The sequence below is a fragment of the Panthera leo genome, chromosome B3 (genome assembly GCF_018350215.1).
Source record: "Panthera leo isolate Ple1 chromosome B3, P.leo_Ple1_pat1.1, whole genome shotgun sequence".
Taxonomy (NCBI): domain Eukaryota; kingdom Metazoa; phylum Chordata; class Mammalia; order Carnivora; family Felidae; genus Panthera; species Panthera leo.
In genome coordinates this window covers 115,731,359-115,755,200 of record NC_056684.1, presented here as the reverse complement: position 1 = coordinate 115,755,200, position 23,842 = coordinate 115,731,359, and the positions used below count along the sequence as shown (strand labels likewise).

Genomic DNA, 23,842 nt, shown 5'->3' with positions numbered 1-23,842 from the left:
AATGGGAGGGCGGGCTGGCGTGGGGGGGGTGGGCCCGGTGCCGGGCGGCCCCGCCCCTTCGGGTCCGCAGGGCTGGGGCGGAGCCAGGTCCGCGTCAGGTGGTCCCGGGCGTGCGGGCGGCGCTGGGGGCGGGGCGCGGCGCGGAAAGGGGAGCGGCGGCCAGCGGGCGGCGGCGGGCACCGGCTGCGCGAGCAGGTACCCGCGGCGGAGGTGGCCAGGCCGCCCCGGGGGGGCGAGCGCGAAGGCGGGGGCTCGGGCCCGCCGCGCCCCCATGCCGCGGTGAGCACTCGCGCTCGGCGCACTTGTCGCCGCTCCGCGCCAGCCCCAGCGAGCCGGCTCTCCCCGCCCCGCCAGCCCGGGCCCTACCTGCGGCCGCCGTCGGGGGAGGGGGGTCCCCCCAGCTCTGCGGAGCCGCATGAACAATAGGCGGCGGCGGTTCCTGCGGGCGGCGGCAGCCCCGCACCCTATGGATCGGCCGCTCCATGGAGCCCTCCAGAGCGCTTCTCGGCTGCCTGGCGAGCGCCGCCGCTGCCGCCCCGCCGGGGGAGGATGGAGCGGGGGCCGCGGCCGAGGAGGAGGAGGAAGAGGAGGAGGAGGCGGCGGCGGCCCCCGGGGAGCTGGGTCCCGAAGCACCGCTGCCCTACTGGACGGCGGTGTTCGAGTACGAGGCTGCAGGCGAGGACGAGCTGACCCTGCGGCTGGGCGACGTGGTGGAGGTGCTGTCCAAGGACTCGCAGGTGTCCGGCGACGAGGGCTGGTGGACCGGGCAGCTGAACCAGCGGGTGGGCATCTTCCCCAGCAACTACGTGACCCCGCGCAGCGCCTTCTCCAGTCGTTGCCAGCACGGCGGCGAGGACCCCAGTTGCTACCCGCCCATTCAGTGTAAGGCGAAGGCGGGGCCGCGGGGCCGGGCGGGGAGGGGGGGCTGGAGGCCTAGGGGTGGTCTCGTAACGGGTGGGGAATGACTGACCCGCGGGTGGGTGTGTGCGCGCGCGCTCGCGCTGTAGGGGCTTTGGTGGGTGCGATGGGTAAGGTAGAGATGCCGCAGGCCTTGCCTGGAACCTCAGGCGCTCGGGCTCCTTAACCTTCATCTGACCACCTCAGCGGCAGCGTCTGCTTTCCACATCCTGAAGCCCCAGCGTGAGAATCTCCCCATTTCCCACTCCCCGGTCCCCCCAACTGTGGAAGGATTTCAGGCCAGCTGGTAGTTTCTGTCCTAACCTTAGTCCCCAAATCAGGGACCTTCCTGACCTCTTCTGCCTCTTGTCCCCACCCCTTCAAGGCATTTGCTAGGGAGCAGATGGGGGTGTCTCCCGCAGGGCTGGCTGGGCCGGCTCTCAAGTCCCGGAAGCCTGTGTGAACTCGGGTCGGAAGTGTCTTTGAAACGTCTTGCCTATTTCTTGGATCGCAATCATGTATCTCAGAAGTTGTACCTTTAGGAGTCTCACTGAGAAGGGTCTAGTGTGTGGAGAAGCAGGTGATGGGGTGAGAAATGATTAGAGAGGGAAAAAGATCTTCCCCCGTGAGAGTGGCTAAATCCCAGTCTCTTGACACCCAGGCTGCTCACATAATACGTTTCTCCTTTCTTCTCATCCTAGATCCTTGCCTATATTTGGTATTTGCCAAATCTCAAGCGGACCATGCCCACGGGTCCCTCCCAGGGCCTTTCTTCCAGTGTCCTGGTTTTCATCAGTTTCCCAGGAGCCCCCTGTTCCACACCCTGCAATAAAATTCCCTGTTTTGTTTTGTTTTGTTTTGTTTTAAAGGAGTTAAATTGCCATTAGAATCCCTTAATCAGTTCTGCTAGGTGGTTTTAGAAGAAAGATGTAAATATCTTCTGTGCAGTTTACACTGTTTTATATTTGAGGGTTCTCATAATTTCTTTCTTGCTAATACAGGTTTTGTTAACACATATTTATTATTGTTTATTCCAGATTTTGTATACTTTGCATTTTAGTCAATTAAAAAAATCATTCCAAGGGCCAACTTCAGGCATCGAATTTTTAAATTTCATTCGTAACATTTATCTTTCTGAAACAAACCATTTATCTTTCTGGTGCTATAACTTATTTTCACCTGAAGAATTGTGTTACTTTATTTAAGATGTTTATAAAATAACATCACTTAATATGAAAGTCACAACCTCTTTCCTTATTTTTCTGTTCTCCTTTTTTATTGGTGTTTTGACTATCAAATTGATGTTCAAATCCTTAGTTCCCTTTGTTTTTATCTCCCTCTCATTCAATTTAAAACTTCGTGTTTCTACAATTTGATCTATATAAAGCCTGGAGGGGACAAATGACTTTAAATTGTTTCTGACTGTTAAATCTTTTTGCCTGTAGTACTGGGAAGGTGTAGGCTAAGGGTCCTAGCATACGGGTCTGAAATAGTGTTGAAGGTGAACATGGTCACATATTGGAAGAGATATTGGAAGAATGGCCTGGCATATTAGACACAGTGTAGTTTTAAACAGAAGTCAAATTGTGAGTTTCTTTGTGGGTGACTTCTTGTGATTTTTTTTTTTTTTTTTTTTTTTTTTACAGCTAATGTCAGAGTAGGAGAGCTATGTGAGGCTCCTGAGCAGGGACTCCGTTTCTTTAATGTCTGTACTTCCAGCTGTCGAGCAGTCAAGAGTGAATATGACTTGGGCTGGAAGAACTCATCTGCAGAACACCAGATGTGTCCACAGTGTGCTACATTAGCAGCTCCTCCATTAGGTGCCCAGGACTTAATCTTAAAAAAAATTTTTTTTATCCTTTCTTCATTTTTTGATAGAGACAGAGCGTGAGTGGGGGAGGGGCAGAGAGAGAGAGAGAGAGAGAGAGAGAGAGAGAGACAGAATCCTAAGCAAGCTCCAGGCTCTGAACTGACAGCACAGAGCCAGGACTTAATCTTTAATGTAACAAAAGTTACCTTGGGTAGACTAGATTCCTGTATGTAGAATTCAGATGATGAGAAAGTAGGGAGTACTTTGTGCTTCTTAAAAGAACTGACTTGAAGAACATGATTTTTGAAGGTCCTGGTAACTTATTTAGTCTCACCACGAGTTCTGAACTTGAATGGGATTAATTCTTGATAATTCAGAAAGTTTAATTTCATCCAAAAACCAATTAGAGTTCCTTGTGAAAGATGGATACTGTGTTAAATACCAAGAGATAAAGAAATAATAAGATAAGGAGGTGCTTGTAAGTCATGCCTGAGGGAGATTGGTGATGTAAATACATCATTTCAGTGCAGTGCTTTGGTAAAGTGAACATGGGAAGTTGCTAACAGGTGCTCTGATGGGTCTCCTGCGTCCACCAGTTCAGTTAGTGTCACTCAGAAAATAAAGGTGATTGGCAACCTTGTCTCCAAAGACTTGGAATAAAATTGAGCCACTGACAGCTTTTCCCCAGTTACCCTTTTGAATTTCTCCTTTGAGGCATGAATTGTGACATTAGATTAAGAACAGCAGACACTCAGTTAAGTAATAATGTTCAGTTTTAGTTTCAAATATTGCTTTTCAAACTGAAAATTTTGTTTGAAACTTCATTCAAAACAAAAGAGGGGAAGTTACCAAACCTTGTGACAAATTTTAAAAAAATAGTGATACTAGAAATCATCTAATATTTACATAGTGCAGTTATCCCCACCAATGTAGATATGAAAGTTTAGCTTTCCATGGAGCTGACAAATACAAATAACCTAGGAACTCATTCATCTTTTTTTTTTTTTAGCGAAAGAGGAAAAATGTACAGTTCCAAATTTATCATCATGAGAGATAAATAGCCCTAGGTTATTTAAAAAAAAAAAAAACAGTTTCTTTATAGGAGGATTGTGTCTGTTTTCAAGCAGGGTATAAATTAAGGTTATTACTAATTTACATTTTTTTCTTACATCTACTAGAAACATAAGAACGTATTTTCAGGCATACTTGGGATTTTTAAATGAGTCACGTGTGTACCATTCACTCGCCCAAACCCACCAGAATGTGCCTATACATTTAGTTTCCAAGAATACAATTGAGAGAGAATAACATCTTGACTGCAAAAACGAAAGAAATAAGGTTTTGTTCTTGATATTCCTGAAAATATCCATCCACAGAAACTGAAAAATGTACTGAATGTGACTTGACCTGATTTTTACTTAAAACCAGGTCTTGACTGGAGGGGGAAAGGAGAGCCCCACATTCTCTCAGCTGCAGTGAAGGTCTAGTTCCTACCCAAAGGAATCTTCACAGGGAGGAGAAAAGAAAGTACCCTCCCCCCAGTCCTCACTGTTCTGTCTTCTATCTGCTTGCAAGCTGTGCTCTATACTTTTCTTGAAGGCTGGTCATACTATTTCCTTAGCTAGTTAGCAAGAACCTGAGAGTTTATGTTCTACCAGAGAGACATTATCACTTTCCCTTCCCCACAGAGGTTTTCCGTCTTCTGTGAAATGCCATTTGAGGAGCTGTCCTTTCAGCACCCTGATTCAGAATCCCTTCTTTTAAATCCTTGTACGTTTAAATAAGTACTTAACACGTCCTGTGTGTTTACAACTATGCCTCAGAACAGAGGAAAGAAGGGAGGGTATAAAACAAAATACTGAACAGTTTATTCCCTTAAGGAAAATTCAGATATTCAGTTGAGGAAATAAGATGTGTAAATGCCAACTTGTTGCAGAGACCTATCTTTTCATCAGTGTAGAAGCTGTTAGAAAAAGTGAATGTTTGAGTTACCTGGCTGGCTCATTAGAGCCTGCGACTCAATCTCAGGGTCATGAATTCAAGCCCCACATTGGGCGTAGAGATTACTTAAGAATAAAATCTTAAAAAAAAAAAAAAAAGAAAAGAAAAGTGAATGTTCCTTCCCTCCATGACCAAGGAGAGTCCTGACATAACTTACATATTTCTCCAAGAGGGTTTCCTTTTTCTTTTTTCTTTTTTTCTTTTATTTGAGATGGAGAGAGAAAGAGAGTGTGTGTATGAGTGAGAACACAAGTCAGGGAGAGGTACACGGGGGTGGGGTGGGGAAAGAATCTTAAGCAGGCTCCACGCTCAGCATAGAACTCTGTGCAGAGCTCAATCCCATGACCCTAGGATCGTGACCTGAGCCGAAATCAAGAGTCGGACACTCAACCCACAGAGCCACCCAGGCGCTCCTTTCCAAGAGAGTTTCTAACAGCCCCTTAATATACCCATGTTTTTCTCATTCATATAAATGAGATAAGACAAGAATTAGTAATCAGGATTCATTTTAGGACCCAGCAACATTTAAGCTATTTTAAGCAGAAAGTGAGTTAGCACAGGAAAATGAGTGCTTACAGAAATGTTGGGAGGGCAGGGAGAAGGGGCTCTTAGCTGGATCTGTGGGAACAACTCTCAGAACATTGCAGACCTGGCCCACCCGGCAAGCCACCACTTCTCTAATTAGAAACGTACAGAATCAGGGGGTGACATTGAAGCTGTCAATCTTAGGAACACCCTCTTGTAGTTACTGTCCAGAGATTAGGCAACCACTTGACCTTACGACATTCCTTTCTCCATCTGCCCAGAGCTAATGGCTGACATGCAGGAAAATCCTACTTCTCCACAGCCATGCTTGCCAGGAGAAAAGCAAGAATATGGTGTCCATCTCACTTCTACCTTCCCTATCTTGTGCATCTAATTGGCAGAAGCAGAACAGTAGCGGTAAGGGAGTCTGGGAAATGTAGTTCTTAACTTTCGGGCCTCTGAAAGATCATGTAGAGAATTGTAGATGTTGATTGTTTGTCTGCAGGACCAGCCACACCATTGATTCTTCAAGAAGAGTGCCAGATTGGGATGAAAAGCTTGAACAGCTGAAACTTTTGGTTCAAGATGGGCTATACCTTCTGTATAACTTTTTGTATTCCTTTGTGCAGACTGCCAGTTGCATTGTAAACTACAAATGAATGTTAGCCCTAGATAGGCTAGGAATACTCTAATTCAGGGAGAATAGAGGTTTGAGGACTGCCAGCATCTGAGTGGAAGATGGAGGCATCCTGGAGCTAGCTGAGGAAGGAAGAGAACAGCAGTGGGCATTTTCTCTTCTGATCTTGCCAAAAGTTCAGAAATGTATCTTTGTTTTCTTCTTTTTTTTTTTTTTTTTTTTTGTTTTGTTTTTTAGCAACCTTATTTTCTCTGTTTCAGGAGGTCCAATGCATTTTTTTTTTTTTTTTAACTTTTCAGGTCTGTCTGAGTTTGGTTTAGTCCCTACTGAGTTAGATTTTGCCCCCATTTTACTTGACTATCACTTACCTGCTGAGTGTTCAGCAGGATGAGTACAGTGGTGAGTAAAGCAGACAGAATCTGCCCTTGTGAATCTCACAATCTAGCAGGACAGCAGGCACTGAACAAGTAATTAAACCTTGCTGAGTCTTGCCAAACAGAGACTGTTATGGATATGTTTGATGGGGGCCTGACCTCATTGAGGCAAGGGTTAGGAAAAGTTCCCTTAGGAGATTTTGTTTAAGCTGAGACCTGAGGGTTGAATATGAGTCAGCCAGGTAAAGACAAACTGAGAAGACACAGCACAGGGTTTTCATGAGAGAAACATAAAATAGCACTTTACTCATATAGCAACACCTTATCTAGCTCAAGATTTATAATCACTGATAGCTATTATTATCTATCCATGGAAGCCTTTCCAAACAGAGCAGAAGATATAATCAGGTACCCTAGATTCAAACTCTGCATTGGAAAGAAGATGAGTGGTTGGGTGTGGTACTGGGAGAATCAGGATAGAGCTGTGGAGCAGGTGACTTCTGGAGTAAGATGTCTCCTGGGAGGCTCCTTTCCCACATATCCTAGTCACCAGGTCCTGGTAGAACCGCGTTTTGAAAATATCCTCCCAGTTTACTGCACACTCTCTGTCTTCACTGTTGCTGCTATTCAGACCTTGGTGTTTGCATGCCTGGGTTACTTCAGTGGCCTCCTTAGTGGTACCTTTTTGCAGTAGGCTCCCCATCCGCCAGGTTATAGTCCCCATGGCTGCCAGAGTCGATGTCCTTTCTAAGTCCCAGTCTAAAAGCACTCCTCTACTTAAAAATGCACTAGTCCTATCATTCACAGTGTGAAGTTCAAGCCTCTCAGAATGACTTTTAAAACATTTCACAGCCTAGGTGACCCCAACAACACTTTGAGCCTCATTTTGTATCCTAATGCATCTAATGCAGCCATACTGGACTCCCTACAGTTCTTAATATGCCATATACTCTCATGCCCCATGTTCTTACTCGTGACCTTCCCTTTGCTTGGATTGTCCTTCTCCTACCCCTGATCTTCACTGCCTGATGGGATCCCTCCCACTCATTTTCTAAGATTTTATTTTTAAGTGATCTCTACACCCAGTATGGGGCTCAAACTCATAACCCCGAGGTCACGAGTTGCATGTTCTACTGACAGAGCCAGCCAGGTGCTCCCCTCTAGCAGACTCATTCTTTAGGGTGCATTCCCAATGTTGCTTTCCCTGAGAATCCTTCCCACTCACCCTCTTAATCCTTGTCCTGCAGTGGGAGTTGGTGTTTTTCCTGATCTGATTATACTGCTCTAAAGGTTCTTTTCACACCGTGGTTTGGTTGTTGTGTGGCTGCCTTGTCACTGGGTTGTACGCTTCTCCTCATCTAGTACACAGTAAAACGATCTCCTTCTGTGTTCCCTTTAGTTAAAATGGTTTGTCTTGGTATGACATTCTGTATGATGTCCCAAATAGAAATTATTACATGAATATTTGTTGAATGCCTGCTATGTGCTAGTCATTAAGAATAATGCAAGAGGTTAACATTTCCTGCCCTTTTGGAGTTTTCCTTACAGTGGGGAGACAAAAAAGCCAAGTGAACAGACAACTTGCTGTTAACCCTCCAGGTAAATGGGTGATTCAAGGGTGTTTTCAGAATGTTTTTGACTTCTTTTTTTCTTTTCTTTCTCAGTGTTAGAGATTGATTTTGCGGAGCTAACCCTGGAAGAGATTATTGGCATCGGGGGCTTTGGGAAGGTCTATCGTGCTTTCTGGATAGGGGATGAGGTTGCCGTGAAAGCAGCTCGCCACGACCCCGATGAGGACATCAGCCAAACCATAGAGAATGTTCGCCAGGAGGCCAAGCTCTTTGCCATGCTGAAGCACCCCAACATCATTGCCCTTAGGGGTGTGTGTCTGAAGGAACCCAACCTCTGCTTGGTCATGGAGTTTGCACGTGGAGGGCCTTTGAATAGAGTGTTATCTGGGAAAAGGATTCCCCCGGACATCCTGGTGAACTGGGCTGTGCAGATTGCCAGAGGGATGAACTACTTACATGATGAGGCAATTGTCCCCATCATCCACCGCGACCTTAAGTCCAGTAACAGTGAGTATGAAGAGGTGGGGCTGGAGGGCTCAAGAACACTTTTTATACTCAGTCCATGGCTTGGTGGGAGTGGATTCCTAATGGAATCTCAGTGGGCAGTGAAATTCCTTGCTTAAAACCATCCCATCCTTGAGTTGAGATGTAGGGGTACAATGAGTGCCAGGAAAAATTGGTATAGGAAAAGAAGAATGAGGCAGCTCAGGGGGTTGGGATAATTTTGAGCTCATACTAGCAGGCAAGGTTGGCAGTGTATAATCCTGATATGCTATGCAAAAATCCACATATGTACATAGCTTTATTTTTCCACTTGAGGGAAGTGTGTCTGTAATTACAAAAGGGGTTTTCCCCTTTGGAGGAACAGCAGGTAATGCAAATATATATTGCCTGCATGCATTCTGCCTGAGCACCCCAATTTGAGGTACCCACTAGGGAAGGGGCCATAAGGAAAAAGAAGCATGTTCTTTGAGCTGCGAGGCCGATCCAGATGATAATGTCAACCGGGAGAGCATGACCAGCTGGTAGTATTATGGACTCCTGATAGCCTACGGGTATTATTAATTAATTGTTGTAACTACCTAGTGTTTAATAGCAGGGAACTGAGTAGTAACTGTTTATTAAACATCCAGAATCCATAAACTGGATTGTAAAGCAAGTGTTAGACATAATTACATGGTAAGTTGGTAGAAACCAGTCTCCTTGGCAGAATCGGCAGGTGCTGGGACTATGCTGCTTTTGTGTGGTGATTCGTGCTCTCTCTTGCCTGAACTGTGTGGTGTAGAGGATAAAATTTGTTAAATGGTATATAAATCACTTTGAGCATCCTGTCCAGAGAGGAAGGAGTTAGGGTTTTGGAGACTGGTGTGGGTCCCTGGAACTTTGCTCTCTGTCTTCTTCAGCATTGAGCCCAGAAATCCTTCAGACTTTGTTCTGAGCTGTTCCAGATGTGGTTTATTTTTCTGTTAATACTACTGTGAATCTGTTTACTTTAAAAAATACTTTTTGGGGCGCCTGGGTGGCTCAGTCGGTTGAATGTCCAACTTCGGTTCAGGTCACGATCTCACGGTCCGTGAGTTCAAGCCCTGCATCGGGCTCTGGGCTGATGGCTCAGAGCCTGGAGCCTGCTTCCGATTCTGTGTCTCCCTCTCTCTCTGCCCCTCCCCCATTCATGCTCTGTCTCTCTCTGTCTCAAAAATAAATAAACGTTAAAAAAAAATTTTTTTTTAAATACTTTTTAAATTTTTTAAAATAATAAGTAAAATTATATAAGTAATGCATGTTTTTGTTGTACAAAAGTTAGTAAGTGTAGATAAAAAAGAAAGAGAGAGAGAGAGAGAGAAAGGTAACCCATAATGTTTTCCTTCAGGAAGCATAAGTATTACATTTGACCTATCCTTCTAAATGTTTTTAAAGTAAATACACACACACACAAATATATATTTTCCAATTTACTTTAAAATAGACTTTCTTACCCTTAAAGTAAATACACACACACCCCAATATATATTTTCTAATTTACTTTAAGATAGCCTTTCTTACCCTTATCTCTTCTACCTGAGCCTTCTTCACCCTTAACAATAGAAAAATTCATCCTTGCAAAAGCATGGAACATTAGATATAATGCATGTAAGGGATTTAAGTTCCATAAAATAAAATACGATTATTCTCATCCCTCCTCTCAAATTCTGTTCTGTAAATGTTTAAATAAGCTAAAACTTTTGGTGACCCTTTTCACATTTCTGCCTAGACTTTGCTTTGGATGATGGGGTAAGAATAAGCAGATGAGTTGGTAGAAAATGTAATGTAGAAAGTGAACTTTATTTTTTCTTATCATGCTGGGAGAAGTAGGCAAAGTGCTCTAATCTTAAAAACTTGGGCTAGGATGATGGAACTGTAAAAGTCAATCATTTCCTCCAAGAAGTTTCAAACTTGGGTGTAATTTAAGCTAAACACGAGGATTTACCTTTTGTGAGATTATGTATGGAAGTCTAGGTTCTTGTGAAGGAAAAGTTTACTTGTTGCAGGAGATGGCAAGAGACCTCAATGCCATTCTGTCATCTGAGAGACAAAACCCTGGTCTTTCTTTGTCTTTAGGGGGCTTTAGGATTGCCAAGGTGGAGCCCTCAGGTGTACTATGTCGTGACGAGAGTTGGACTTACATGGGGCAGTATGACCCTTGACCTCCTCACGGTAACAGATGCCCAGAAACGTGCATAGTCCATTGGGCTGTGTGGTTGGTGCTGATATTGATGTCTGCTGTGTATCTCTCATGGGAGCTGGGGTAGCTTCTTGAAATTTGTCTGTGGTGGCTGTTTGCCGGGACTGTATAAATCCAATATGAGCCTCGATGGCGTTGTTGTTTTTACTCCATTGCTCTGTGGGCGTGACTTGAAAATCATTTTAATCATTTAAAATAATGTTGTGCTAGTTTTTACCCGCCAGTTGGAGAGTCAGAACTTAGTGTTTTTGCAGACCTGGGTACACTGGCCTGTTTTTTTCTTGGTTCCAGAGAGTTGGATTTTGGTCGCTGTCATGTGAGGGCAGAATGCTATGAATCCTACGTGTTAGTTGACTTAGAACCACTAGAGAAAAGAGAATGTATATATTGGGGCTGTCTTTGTGGAAAAAGGAAAGTAGTTGGTGATAAACATATGTTACAAAAGATTCAGGAAAAAGGTGATTTATTAAAATGCTTTATTATCCTAGTCACCTACTTTTAAAAGTCACGTGCTGTTAACTGGCAATGGAACATGTGTAGCATCCTATATTGGTCCATAATCCTCAATAAGTTTAGGGTTGGCTGCGCATCACCTAAAAACCAAAATATCAGTGGCTAAAACAAAGTATACATTCATTTGTCTTTGAAAAGAGGTCTGCAGGGTTAAGAACACCACAGTGTCGTCAGGGACCCAGGCTCCTATTTTTCACGGCAGCCCAGTACATGGGTTGCATCCTTAGGCTTGCCTTATGGTCTAAGATGGCTGCTGAAATGCCAGTTATTTGGTCCAAGTAACAGGCCTGAAGGGGGACAAAAAGCAGAAGCACAGAAAAAGGTGCTCCTGACACTGAGTTGGCTCCCATGAACCTCCCAGAAGTCCAGCAAGACACATCTGCTTGCATTAATTGGCCAGAATGTAATCATATAGCCATGGCTGGCGCAGAGGAGGCTGGGAGAGGCAGGGCTTTAATCTGGGTGGCAGCGAGCCCAGCTAGTAATCAGGGTCTGCTGCCAGGGGAGGCCGGTGGTGGAAGCAGCTGGCGGTCTTACCATGGCATCTTAATGTGGGGCATGCATTGGGAAGAACTATTACTTCAGATATTAAGCATCATATAGCCAAACAAGGTTAGCCAGGCCTTGGGACGTGTGGCTCAGTCCCCCGATTTAACTAATGGTTTATACTACTTTACCATGTTGCATCATTAACTTAAACATCCCTTCTTAAACTACTTGCAGAAAACCTTGGCTGTATAATTGGATTTGTGTCTCTGCTCCATCCACTGGGGAAAACCAGAGACTTGATGGTTAGCAAAGGTGTCAGTGAAAGATGGTCTTTTAGTGGAAAGATTGCCCTTTTGGGGGTAAGGAGATGGATTTCTGGATTTTGGCTTACAGGCATTTGGCAGAATAGTAGTTTAATAGCGGTCATTCAAGCTTACATTAGTGTAAAAATGAGATCATAGGAAAAAGCTTTGGACATTGAAAAGCCTTGCCCAAAGTGAAGGTTGTGTTATTACTTTTATTATTAAATCACTTCTTTTCTCCTCTTAGAAAACACAGAAAAACATAGAGGTAAAGCAGTTTTTCCAGTTTTTGCATTTATGTGTGTTTTTTACCCAGAATCATACACAGGAAATCCTAATAACCGTGTAGCATGCTCTCATGCTGCCCTCCTTGTCAGCGGGTCGTGACTTGTTACGTAAATAAATATTCTTCCACCACGAGGTATTTAAAGGTTGCACAGTCTTCTGCTACTTAGATATGCTATATTAACTAAACCAAACCCTTAATAATAACAGTAACAATAATAATATAACTGATGCGATTGGGGCACCTGGGTGGCTCAGTTGGTTAAGTGTCTGACTCTTGATTTGGGTTCAGGTCATGATCTCATGGTTTTGTGAGTTTGAGCCCCTTGCCGGGTTCTGCGCAGACAGCATGGAGCGTGCTTGGGATTCTGTCTCTCTGTGTCCCTCCCCCACAAGTGCATGCACTTGCTCTCTCTCTCTCAAAAAAAAAAAAAAAAAAAAAAAAAAAAAAATATATATATATATATATATATATATATATATATATATATATATATATATATATATTATATATAAAATGAGTGCTCTCTTTAGGTCAGGCACTGTCTGAGCATTTCATGTAGATTCTGTTTTAACTCTTACAGCAACCCTGCAGAGTAAAGACTATGAATGTCTTTATTTTACAGATGAGGAAACCGAGGCTCCAAGGAGTCATCCATTTCTCTAGGATCTCACCTCCAGTCCTAAGAGCAGACTTAGTACCCAGGCCTGACCCCTCAGCTTGTGTTCCCAGTCACCACGCTGTTGCTGGCACACTGCTTTTGGGCGGCTGGGGCGTCTCGCTGAATTGCTTCACGTGGCCCTATAGTGCTTTGGTTTTATAGAATTAGGAATGCTATTGCTGTCCTACTCATAGAGCCATAGCAGCCACATTTCATTAAGAGCTGATCAATTTACTCTTAGCTTCATAGCTGAAAACCAGAGGTGAGTGGTGGACTGCATTTGGTTGGGACTAACCACACCCGCCTTCTTTGGTTTGGATGTCACCCGAAACTTCTCATGAGGTCTTTGCTGCCTTTATCTCTCTCTTCCTCTAAAGGCACTTTCCCCTTAAGCCAAGCTGGTTTCCTCTTTCCCCTGGAATACACTCTGTGCTTCCGGGCCACTGAGGCCTCATTACACCCTTGCCATGGGAATAACCTTGCTTCCCGGGGTGGCCTTGCCTCGTGTCTCTGCCGGTCCAAACCTTACCCATTTTCCTGTGCTCAGCGCAAACCTGGCCGCTTCCTCCCGACAGTCCATCACTGTGGTCATTGCTAAGTAGTCGCCTCGTGCTGAACACACGCTACCTGAGAGCACGTAGAGGATATTAGCGTGGCAAGCTCAGATGTCTTCCAGGGTCAGTACGTCTGTGAAGCCGCTGGTGTGAAGCTATAGGGCTTGGTGGGAACGATGAAGGGAGTGCGTGCTGCATCCAGCGCGGGCCATTGAAAAATAGAACAAAGCACTGCTGGCCTGTAGCCGGCTGCCAGCCTGCATCCCCTGGCCTCTTTATGTTGGCGATGATTTCAGGAGCATCCGCTCTGCCTCCAAACGGATTTTGTGTCTTTAGCTTCCCAGGTACATGAATGAGTGAATAAATGAGCGAGCGCAGTATCACTTGAACTGGCCTGCTTACAGGATCTCAAAATGTAAAGCTTCCGCTTCTCTTGTCAAAGGACATCCCTCCTGCCTCCCTGGTACAGATGTCGCTTTTCATCCTCCGTGTGATCTCCAGGCCCTCACCCCCTTCCTAATGTCCGAGTTCGCCATCGTTTCCGGTGCCGAGGGTGGTATTCTCGCCGTGTATTTGTTGCCGTCCTCCCGTGCCTCTGCCCTCTTCTTTCCCTGCACGCTTCCTGGATGCCAGCCCCGAATAATCCACTGGCCAGTGTCTCCACTGCAGCCAGTTGTGGGCTGCCGGATACTGCTGGAGCAGGCCGCCCCCCCTCCCCCCACCCCTGTGCTGCCTGCATCCACTGCCAGTCCATTCCATCCAACCTCCGCGATCCTTGTGTTCCCAACGTGTGAATCCCCTTTTGTGCTCCTTACAGTCTCAGTTCTAGTTTTGTTGAGTTTGATTGGCTGCTCCTCTTGTGACTCAAGGCCTGAGTAGCACCTCTCCCTCTGGTGTCTCTGCTCAGTTGCACTTGGTGCCCTTCTTCAGCCTTCTCTCCGGAGTTGACAAGATAAGGAAGCCGAAGACTTGCTTTCTTTGGAAGAGTCAGGGGGACAGAGCTTCCGTCTTGCCCTTGATCTCAGGCAGGCTGTAACATCTAAGCCCTGGTTTACACCTGGACTGGACACTGGCCACAGCCCCGACTGTGTTTCCTGGGGAGGATTTCTCCAGACTGACAGCATGCCAGCTGCAAGGCTTGTGGAACGGTCTGACCCACTGGATTCCACTCTCTGGTGCCCTTCCTCCTGTACACTGAGGTAGAGCACGTTCCTATGCGCAGGAAAGAAGGAATGGAAGAAGCAAGTAGGGCACAGGGATCCTGGCCAAGAGCAATGTGGCAGGAAGGACTTGCCTAGAAAAGGATGAAGAGTGGCCATAATAGCAGTTTTTCCTATAAGAGCATAAAATAAACTATAAAACATCCCCAGGATGGGTCTGGGAGGCAGCAAAGTATGGGCTAGAGAGCCCAGTTCCCAGTCCTTTATAAGAGGTGCATAAATGCCTTTTTTTATGCCTCAGGAATGCATCCCCAGTGAGATACTTCAACAGTACCTGGCTCGGGTGCTGCTGGCTCTCTCTCCATTTTTCTTCCCATTTCTGTTCTTTGTGGTTCTTTCCTCAAGCTCCTTCTTTTGGAATTGGAGGGTGATGGACATGTTTTGAGGATTTTTTTCCCGGCAAAAGCATATCAGTGCTTAATGAATTGGGTCATTTTGGTTGTAGGAGGCAATAGCTAAGGTTAGCTAGCAGCCACCAGGCATGTACCAGAGTATTCTGTTCAGCTGATGGGTAGCATTTTGGATGAACACAGAGACATGTTCTGTGAGTCAAAATGAAGACATACGTGGATGAGGCTGAGACGAAGCAACCAACCAGCCAGGTGAACACGACTCAGCAGAAGAAGCGGGTGAGGCCAGAAGGTCTGGGTTGCAGACCTCAGTTCTTTAACTTTGCCTGGGAACCTTGCTTGTCCATTTTCCCCTGGGCGTGGCCGTCTTCGCACAAAGACGCTTCTTCTTTGTGTGTCAACTGGAGTGCTTGGTGTTGAGGATATAACAGTAAACGAAAACAGACACCTGCCCTGCCCTCACAGAGCCCCCCGGGGAGTCATGGGGGAAAGACCTAAAATGTAAAGTCATGACTCTGGGCATACTGTTCAGGGCAGATGTTGGTACCATGAGAATGATAATAAAGGGACATGCCTGAGAATCTCCCGAGGGAGTAGGGAGGAGTTCATGAGACAAAGCAGTGAGGGTAGGTAAGGCCAGGACGGTCCAGGCAAGGAGACGAGCAGGCACAAATGTCCAGTGAGAGCATGCCCCCCCCCCCACCCCCCACAAGAGGCAAGTGCCCTTGACATCCCCTGGGTCCTTTCCTGTGGATGGTGGGGCTGAGGGGCTGCTGAGAAGAATCAGGAGGGAAACTGGTGTCTTTGCCACCCTTTCCCCAAGCTTGCTCTGGAGTGCCTTCCTTCACCTTTGGTGGCTCTGGGGCTTCTCTGCAGCTTACTCAGTGGTGTAGGAGGTAGTGTGGGGCCCTGGGCAATGTTTAGGCACCTCTAAAGCCTGCGTTGCTGTCGGAGCAGAAGATGGTGTTGTGCGAAGGATCTTGGTAGGTATCCTGGACCCTGAGTTGTTATCTTGGAGAAACAGCCTCACTGAGGGTGCAGTTGCAGGACAAGCAGGGCTTCTAGTCGTGTGCGGGCTCTGATTTCCAGATTCCTTAGTGTTTTCCCTTTTATCTCTGTTTCCTCTGATTTGAGCTGCTGTTGCCTTGAAAGCCAAAGTACTGTGTCTTCTCTTCCCTACACCTTTCCCCAGGCAAGCCGGGTAACAGCTAAGTAGTGACCTGAACCTTTTGGAGCTGGTCTGTGGCACTGTCACCACTCAGGGTCAAGATTTGTGCTTCAGGGGCTCTAAGGAGACCAGAGCCTGCCTGGCTCCACCTTCCTCCACGCCTCTTGGAAGAATTTCCATTCCTGACCCGGTGTTCTACCTCATTTCTGTGAGGTAGCTCAGGGTTACTTATGGATAGGGAAAGTGAGACTCGAGGTGTGATGTGCATGGTCTTGTTGAGTCAAGAGACAAATGTAGCTTCTTCCCCGGGCCACCCATCTCTTTACCTTAGAATCCCCTTCAGTCCCCCATCAGCTTCTTGTAGAGCCATATTTGTTGCTCTTATTAGGGACAGGTTGTTAACACAGCACTCTTGAATCCCTTGGAATCTACGCAGAATTGTGTATAGGTTCATTTGGGGTGTACTACTTTGACTAATCCAAGACTCTGAGAAGGTTATGAATCAACACTGTTAGAGAGGATTTCTTATTCTTTTTTTTTTTTTTAACGTTTATTTTTGAGGGGGGGGGCGGTGCAGAGAGAGAAAGAGACAGAGAATCCAAAGTAGACTCCAGGCTCCGAGCTGTCAGCACAGAGCCCGACGCGGGGCTCGAACTCACAAACCGTGAGATCATGACCTGAGCCGAAGTCGAACACTTAACCGACTGAGCCACCCATGTGCCCCTGTTACAGCGAACTTCTTAAACTGGGCCTGTGAGTAAGGGAAGAATGAATGGGTGCAGTGGAGGAGCATAGACCCACGTGCCACCCTCGGCACTGATTGGCTGGGTTGCCTTTGGGCACATCTTGTGCTCTCTTGAGCCTCAGGTTCCACGAGTGTGAAATGAAAGGTTTGGACGAGATGGTCCCTGAGGTCCCTTCCAGGACTGACATCGTGTGACTTAAAGTGTGAATGGGTGTTTGGGAGAAGGTGGTGATTACGTGGTCTGCCACAGGCCCGGGTTCCCTGCTTTCTGGCTTTTTGTTGCAGGGGCCAGAGCTCCTGGTGGGGAATATTCTCCAAGTGGTTTAGCGAGAACACAGTTGACTGGAGCTCACAGGAACTCCCTGCCCCTTTGCTGCCCAGGGCGTGACAGATGGCCTTGCCGAGAGAAGATGCTCCGGTCACATGAATCATGATGGGGATTCACAATAAACCAAGGGCAGCCTTCATCCTGGAGGCAGGACGCAGTTCGTCAAACGCCATTTCTGTCCTTGGGACTGAATGAGGGGCATCCTGGTGTCTCAGAACTTTGCTATCAGCTTCCCATCCCCACTTCTCTGAATTGACGTTAGGCTTTTACAGATGGGGCTCAAGACCACTCAGGTGTTTGTGTGCCTCCGTCCCCCTCCCCAACAGAGTTGCAGGAAGATTGTGCTCATGCAGATGCTGGAGCATGACAGAGAGGTCTAGAAATGAGACATATTAAAGCTGAGGGTTGCTCGTCCCCGGGATTTTTGCTCTCTGTAGGAAACTTGGAGGTTTTGATCTGAGAAGAAAGCATTTCCCCCTATGCTTGGTTTTGGGAATCCCATTGGTCCTTCCACACATGGAAGGAACGCTGGCTTGGGAGTCAGAGAGACTTGGATTAAAGCTACTTCTTGAGCCCTGACATGGGACATGTGGGTAGCTTCTTGGGGCCAGGATCCTTATCTGCAAAATGTAGGCATTACAGAAGAGAGCAGTGTTGTTTTAAGATGGTATGAAACGGGCGCCTGGGTGGCTCAGTCGGTTAAGCATCCGACTTTGGCTCAGGTCATGATTGTGCGGTTCGTGGATTTGAGCCCCGCATAAGGGCTCTGCACTGTCAGATTCTGTCTCTCTCTTCATCGCTCTCTACCCCTCCCCTACTCTCACTTTCTCTCTCTCTCTCTCAAAATAAACTTAAAAAAAAAAAAAAAAGAGGTGGTATGAAACAGTGTGTGCCATGTGCCCCATAGGGACCACATTCAGTAACGAAGCTGTGCTCTTTTCCTCTTTCCAAGGAGTAGGAGAAACTTCGTTCTATTCCTTGTTATTTTAGATGTACACAGGATATAGTTCACTTTCCCTTTTTAAAGTAGCATGAGGACAGGGGCCTGGGGGGTTCAGTCGGTTAAGCATCCACCTCTTGATCTCAACTCAGGTCTTGATCTCAGTGTTGTGAGTTCAAGCCCTGCGCTGGGCTCCACGTTGAGCATGGAGGCTACTTAAAACAAAACAAAAAAGTAGCCTGAGGATTTTAGGCAGCCCTGAGCTGACTTTTCCCAAGTCGGCCAGGGGTAGTTTTACTGTAAAAGGCAGATTTATTTCAGCTGAAGCCGCAGAAGGGGACTGGTACCCACCCCCCCCCCCACCCCAGCCGCTTCCAGCCATGTCTGGGCTTCTTGTAGAGAAGGCGGTGTCTCTCTCACTGTCTCCAGACCTATCTTAACTCACAGTGCTTACCCCCCTGAGAAATGCTGCCTTGTCTTGTTATGGCCTTTGGCCTGAATGAATGGGACAGCTGGCCGGTTTTATGGCTCTGCTGGCCTCTCAGTTGATAATTAAAATGATTTTGCCCCAGGAGGAAGGCAGTATATCTCTCTCTCCTCTGCTGCACCAGTCCACGGCCAAGGTCAAAGGGAAGGCCGTTTTCACACCTCTTCCTGGCTTCTTCCCCAAGTCAACTTAGCGTGATTATTGCACGGCCTTTTTTAAGACTGGAATATTCAGGGCGGGCTGAAGAGATTTTCTTTTGAATGCTGCGGTCTTCTTTTGGTAGGAGGATGGCGCGTCACTGCCCCTTGCCCATCTCTGTGCAGCAGCTTTATTGCCTATAGCTATTGCACATCTGGCTGGGCCCAGCACTTAGTAGGTCCTCAGGAAATGTTTGTGGGTTTGGTCATCACAGATTCCAGCACTGTGCCTGTTCCCATGCATTAACGTCTCCCTCCAGCCCAGGATATTATCTCAACAATGCCCCCACTCTCCTTTAGAGTCCGCGTTTAGGATGTGAACCCCCTCTTTCATTGGAGATGAGCTCACATGAGCTCTGGGTGAGGTGTGGTTGGTGCCTTGGCTCTATTACTTGATAGCTGGGACCTTGCACAAATGATAAACTCTTTGTGCTTTAGTTTTTGTTAATGTTAAATAGGAATAATGATAATTGCACCCATCTCATTTTATAGGGTAGAGGTGAGGATTCAGTGAAATAATCTAGATGAAGCGCTTAGCACTGTCTGGCACACGGTAAGTGCTCCACATATCGATCATTATTATTGTAATTCCAGAGGCTATGTTTATTTCCTCAGTCTTTAGAGCCGTAATTTGTGATCTTCTACTTTTAAGTATAAATTGTCTTGTACTTGCCTGTTAAGTGTTTTAGTCCTGTTCTCCAATTGCAGTGTAGATATTTATAGTTATAGGCACAGTGATACGTACAGAAGGTAAGAATAGTTCAAAACTGAAGTACAAAGAAAAGTCCATCTTATTCCTACCCGAAACGCTAAGTTTACTTCTTAGAAGCAAATGTAATTAATGTGTGGGGTTTGTTGTTGCTGTTGTCTCCTTCGATAATTTTTTTCTGTGAAAACACAGGAATCCCAGTAGAATTATTGATGGCAGAGGTAATGTTTTTCTTTCTTCCATTTTATCCTGCTCCCTACCTCCCCTTTCCCACAAATCACCCCCAGTATAGGACTTTGCATATAGCCTTGCCTTTTCTACCCCTAGTTCCTTTCTGGATGGACTCAAACTCCTCTACTGAACAAACTGAATTGAGGTCATCAAGCTTTGCTTTTGTATGTCCATTTCTGTTTCATAAACTTTTCAGGAGCTTAGGACTCTAGAAGAGGGTGTTTCTTGGAGCTTAGAAAGCTTAGAATGTTTGTCTCTGGAATTGCCCAGCCGTGGAGGCTCTGACTCTCTACCCATCTGTCTACCTTGGGGGTTGAGCCTTCACAGTGGATCGTGGGGCCCTGGCAGCGACTGATCTAGTAACTCAGACCTTTCTCTGCAGATCCTTGTGACTGCTTGCAACTTGATATGCCCGATAAGGCAAGGTAACAGGAAAAGGTATTCTTGAAAAAAGAAAAAGAGGTATCCCAGATTGCACAGTGCAGATGCGACTGTGTTTTCTTTCTGTGTGATTTGCCTATTCCTGTCTGTGTACCTCATCTCCTGCCACTTCCCTCCGTGGAGTGCATGCCATCTGGATACATTTTATTTTTGTTTGTTTCTGCATTCTGTTAACCTTCAGAATCCAAGAGGAAGGTGAAAGCTGTAGTTGGGGGAAACAGTGATAGTCTCCAGTTTCCAGTCATTCATAACTCCCTTTTGTGTTTATGGATTAGACTAGAGCTTAATGGAATCTTAGAGCTGTGACCACAAGACGTTGAGTAATTTGCCTAAAGTCAGGCTTTTGGGTTGCCTGGGTCCAGTGACAGGTCTTTTATTCCAGGCACTCCCAGCCCCTGACAGTGGGGCCTGTCACTCTGCCATGTTTCCCAGATAGGTCCCAAGTATCGTGGGCGACAGCATCTGAGGCATCTGCACCATCCAAGGGATCAGGGATGCCTTGCTTATAGCCCCAGAGGTCAAAGCTGAGCAGGGGCGCCTGGGTGGCTCAGTTGGTTGAGCGGCCGACTTCGGCTCAGGTCACGATCTCGCGGTCCATGAGTTTGAGCCCCGCGTCGGGCTCTGTGCTGACAGCTCAGAGCCTGGAGCCTGTTTCAGATTCTGTGTCTCCCTCTCTCTGACCCTCCCCCGTTCATCCTCTGTCTCTCTCTGTCTCAAAAATAAATAAACGTTAAAAAAAAATTTTTTTTAAAGCTGAGCAGCAAAGTCTGCATCTTTCCTGCCCACTAACAATCATGTCTTCACTGGGTTATATAAAACAGACCACTGTTCAAGCTCTGCCATGTATTTTAGTGTTCAGGAAGTAAAAACAGTAGACTCCTCCTCTCCCCCCCCACCCCCCTGCCAGCTGTATTGAGATATAATTGACAGGTAACATTGCGTAAGTTTAAGGTGTACAATGTGATGTTTTGATATGCATATATATTGCGAAATGGTTACCGCAGCAGGCTTAGTTAACACATCTGTCACCTCACATAATTATTTTTTGGTGTGGTGACAACATTTAAGATTTACTCTTCTTAGCAATTTTCAAATATATAATAGGTTTTGTGTTTTTCTTTAAGAGATTTTATTTTTAAGTAATCTCTACACTCAACGCGGGGCTTGAGCGCACAACCCTGAGACAAAGAGTAGCATGGTCTACCGACTGAGCCAGCCAGGCGCCCCAATACGGTATTGTTAGCTATAGTCACCATGCTGTATGTTAGACCCCCAGAACTTACTCATCCTCTAACAGGAAGTTTGCGCTCTCTGGCCGGCGTGTCTCCATTTCCTCTACCCTTCAACCCCTAGCAAACACCATTCTGCTTTGTTTCTGAGTTTGCCTCTTTTTTAGAGTCAGTACGTATCTTTCTCTGTCTGACTTATTTCACTTTGCATAATGCCCTCATGGTCCATCCGCGTTGTCACAAATGGCAGAATTTTCTTTTTTTATGGACCAAATAATACTTGATCGTATATGTATGTACATCACGTTGTCTTTATCCATTCGTCTGTGGATAGACACTTGATTCTTACTATACCGTGGCTATAATGCTGCAGTGAGCATGGGGGTGCAGATATCTCTTGGAGATAATGATTTCATTTCCTTTGGATATATACCCAGAAGTAGAATTGCTGGATCATATGGTGGTTCTACTTTTAAATTTTTTGAGGAGTATCCATATTGTTTCCCACCGTGCCTACAGCAATTTACATTTCTACCAGCAGTGCACAGAGATTCCCTTTTTTTTTTTAATTTTTTTTTTTTTTAACGTTTATTTATTTTTGAGACAGAGAGAGACAGAGCATGAATGGGGGAGGGTCAGAGAGAGGGAGACACAGAATCTGAAACAGGCTCCAGGCTCTGAGCTGTCAGCACAGAGCCCGACTCGGGGCTCGAACTCACAGACCGTGAAATCATGACCTGAGCCGAAGTCAGCCGTTTAACCGACTGAGCCACCCAGGTGCCTTGATTCCCTTTTTTTTTTTTAAACATCCTCCCCAATACTTGTTATCTCTTGCTTTTTGGTAATAGGCATCCTAGCAGATGTGACATGATATCTCATTGTGGTTTTGATTTGCATCTTCCTGATGATTAGTGATGTTGAGCATCTTTTCATGTATCTGTTGGGCATTTGTTTGTCTTCTTTGGAAAAGAGGGGCCTCCGCCCATGTTCTGATCAGATTGAAAAACATTTTTAAGTAGTCAGCTCCTAGCTATCTGTGTTTAGGGATAGGAATCCCATGGTGGGTCATTAACAATCTCTCTGTAATTGCCAGTTCTCCCCTCTCCCTCAAAATCATAAAATTCATCATAAATTAGCTTGTCCTTTCCAAGTGCATGGCAGCTGGTGACAAGGAAGGGTGGCCCATCCAGTCCCATGGATGGTAATAGAAAAGCAACTTAAATTTTTCCCACATAAGCCTCTCATAAGCCTTTCCCACATAAGCCCGATGATTTAAGATTATTAGTGACATTATCTGTTTTCTTTCCTTAGCTTATTATTCATGGTGACAGAGATAAATGCCCTCCATTTCGCCCCCCAGTATTCCTAGAGATGAGATGAAGAATAATCATATTTTGTATTTGGTGCTATAGAATTTAATTTGGAGCAGTATCTGTCTCAGATGCTCAAGGCGGAGGTGGTGGTAACCCCATTTTGCAGTAGAGGAAACTGAGGCTCAGAGAGGTTTAATGCGTTGCCCAAGAACACATAGCTAGAGAATGGTGGGGCCTGAACTCGAGTCCAGGGCCCTCCAGCACTCGTGTGGTGGTCTTTCTTCTCTGTCCTCTGGGAGCAGATTGCAGTGGGAGACCCCATACTAGCAGCTTGTTCTGTAGGATTGACCCTGTGACTCACCAGACTCTGGGTGCGCTGGGGCTAGCTGTGGCTTTAAACCTGGTCTTGGGGTCCTTGTGGGGCAGATCATCCCCACATCTGGAATTGCAGGGAGGGGATCCTTCACTGTTCTAACCCAGGGACCTGACAGCCCTAGACCTGGTGGTCCTAAAGTGCATAGGAGCGGAGGGCTACTTTCTCCTTTGCCCTTTCCCCAGGGCCCCTCCAGGAGCACAGTATGAATCTTAGCCATCATTCTGTAGCCTCAGCTTTGCTTCTTGTTAGGGTTCAGGGTGAATCAAAGTTATGCTTATATAAAGCTATCCAAAAGTTGGACCATAACAGAAGCTTCCACATCATTTGACTCTTGCGAATATCAAGCAGGCTCCCTGCTGTCAGCACAGAGCCTCATGCAGGGCTTGAACCCATGAGCTGTGAGATATGATCTGAGCTGAAGTCGGATGCTCAACTGACTGAGCCACCCAAGCGCCCTGCAAACTGAGTTTGTAACCAGATGGATCGCGTTGGGCCCATGTGGCAGTTCCATTCCCTATGGAGGACGGGTGGGCAGGCTTTGTAGTGCTGACTTACATTCATAGATTAATATCATGAAAGAGAAATTGGGCTTTCCAGCCTTCATTCCTTAATGCTCCGAGTTGACTTGACTGCTGGTGAAATAACACCCAACCACTATGAGTGAAGCCTCCCAGCTCTTCCCTTCTCCTGCCTCACCAAGAGAATTTTGAGTTTGTTGCCACCGGTATTTTTTTTTTTTTTAATTTTTTTTTTTTTAACATGTATT

At 46.0% G+C, this 23,842-nt stretch overlaps 1 protein-coding gene across 1 annotated transcript in view; it reads left to right on the top strand.

Moving 5' to 3' along the window:
* The first annotated feature begins 401 nt into the window (after nt 1-401).
* Nucleotides 402-23,842, top strand: part of MAP3K9 (mitogen-activated protein kinase kinase kinase 9) — a 75,715-nt gene continuing 52,274 nt past the window's right edge. Inside the window, exons 1-2 of the mRNA XM_042943660.1 lie at nt 402-882; nt 7,909-8,322. Coding sequence (XP_042799594.1) covers nt 483-882; nt 7,909-8,322 — 814 coding nt within the window. The 5' untranslated portion in view covers nt 402-482. The remainder of the gene's footprint in view (nt 883-7,908; nt 8,323-23,842) is intronic.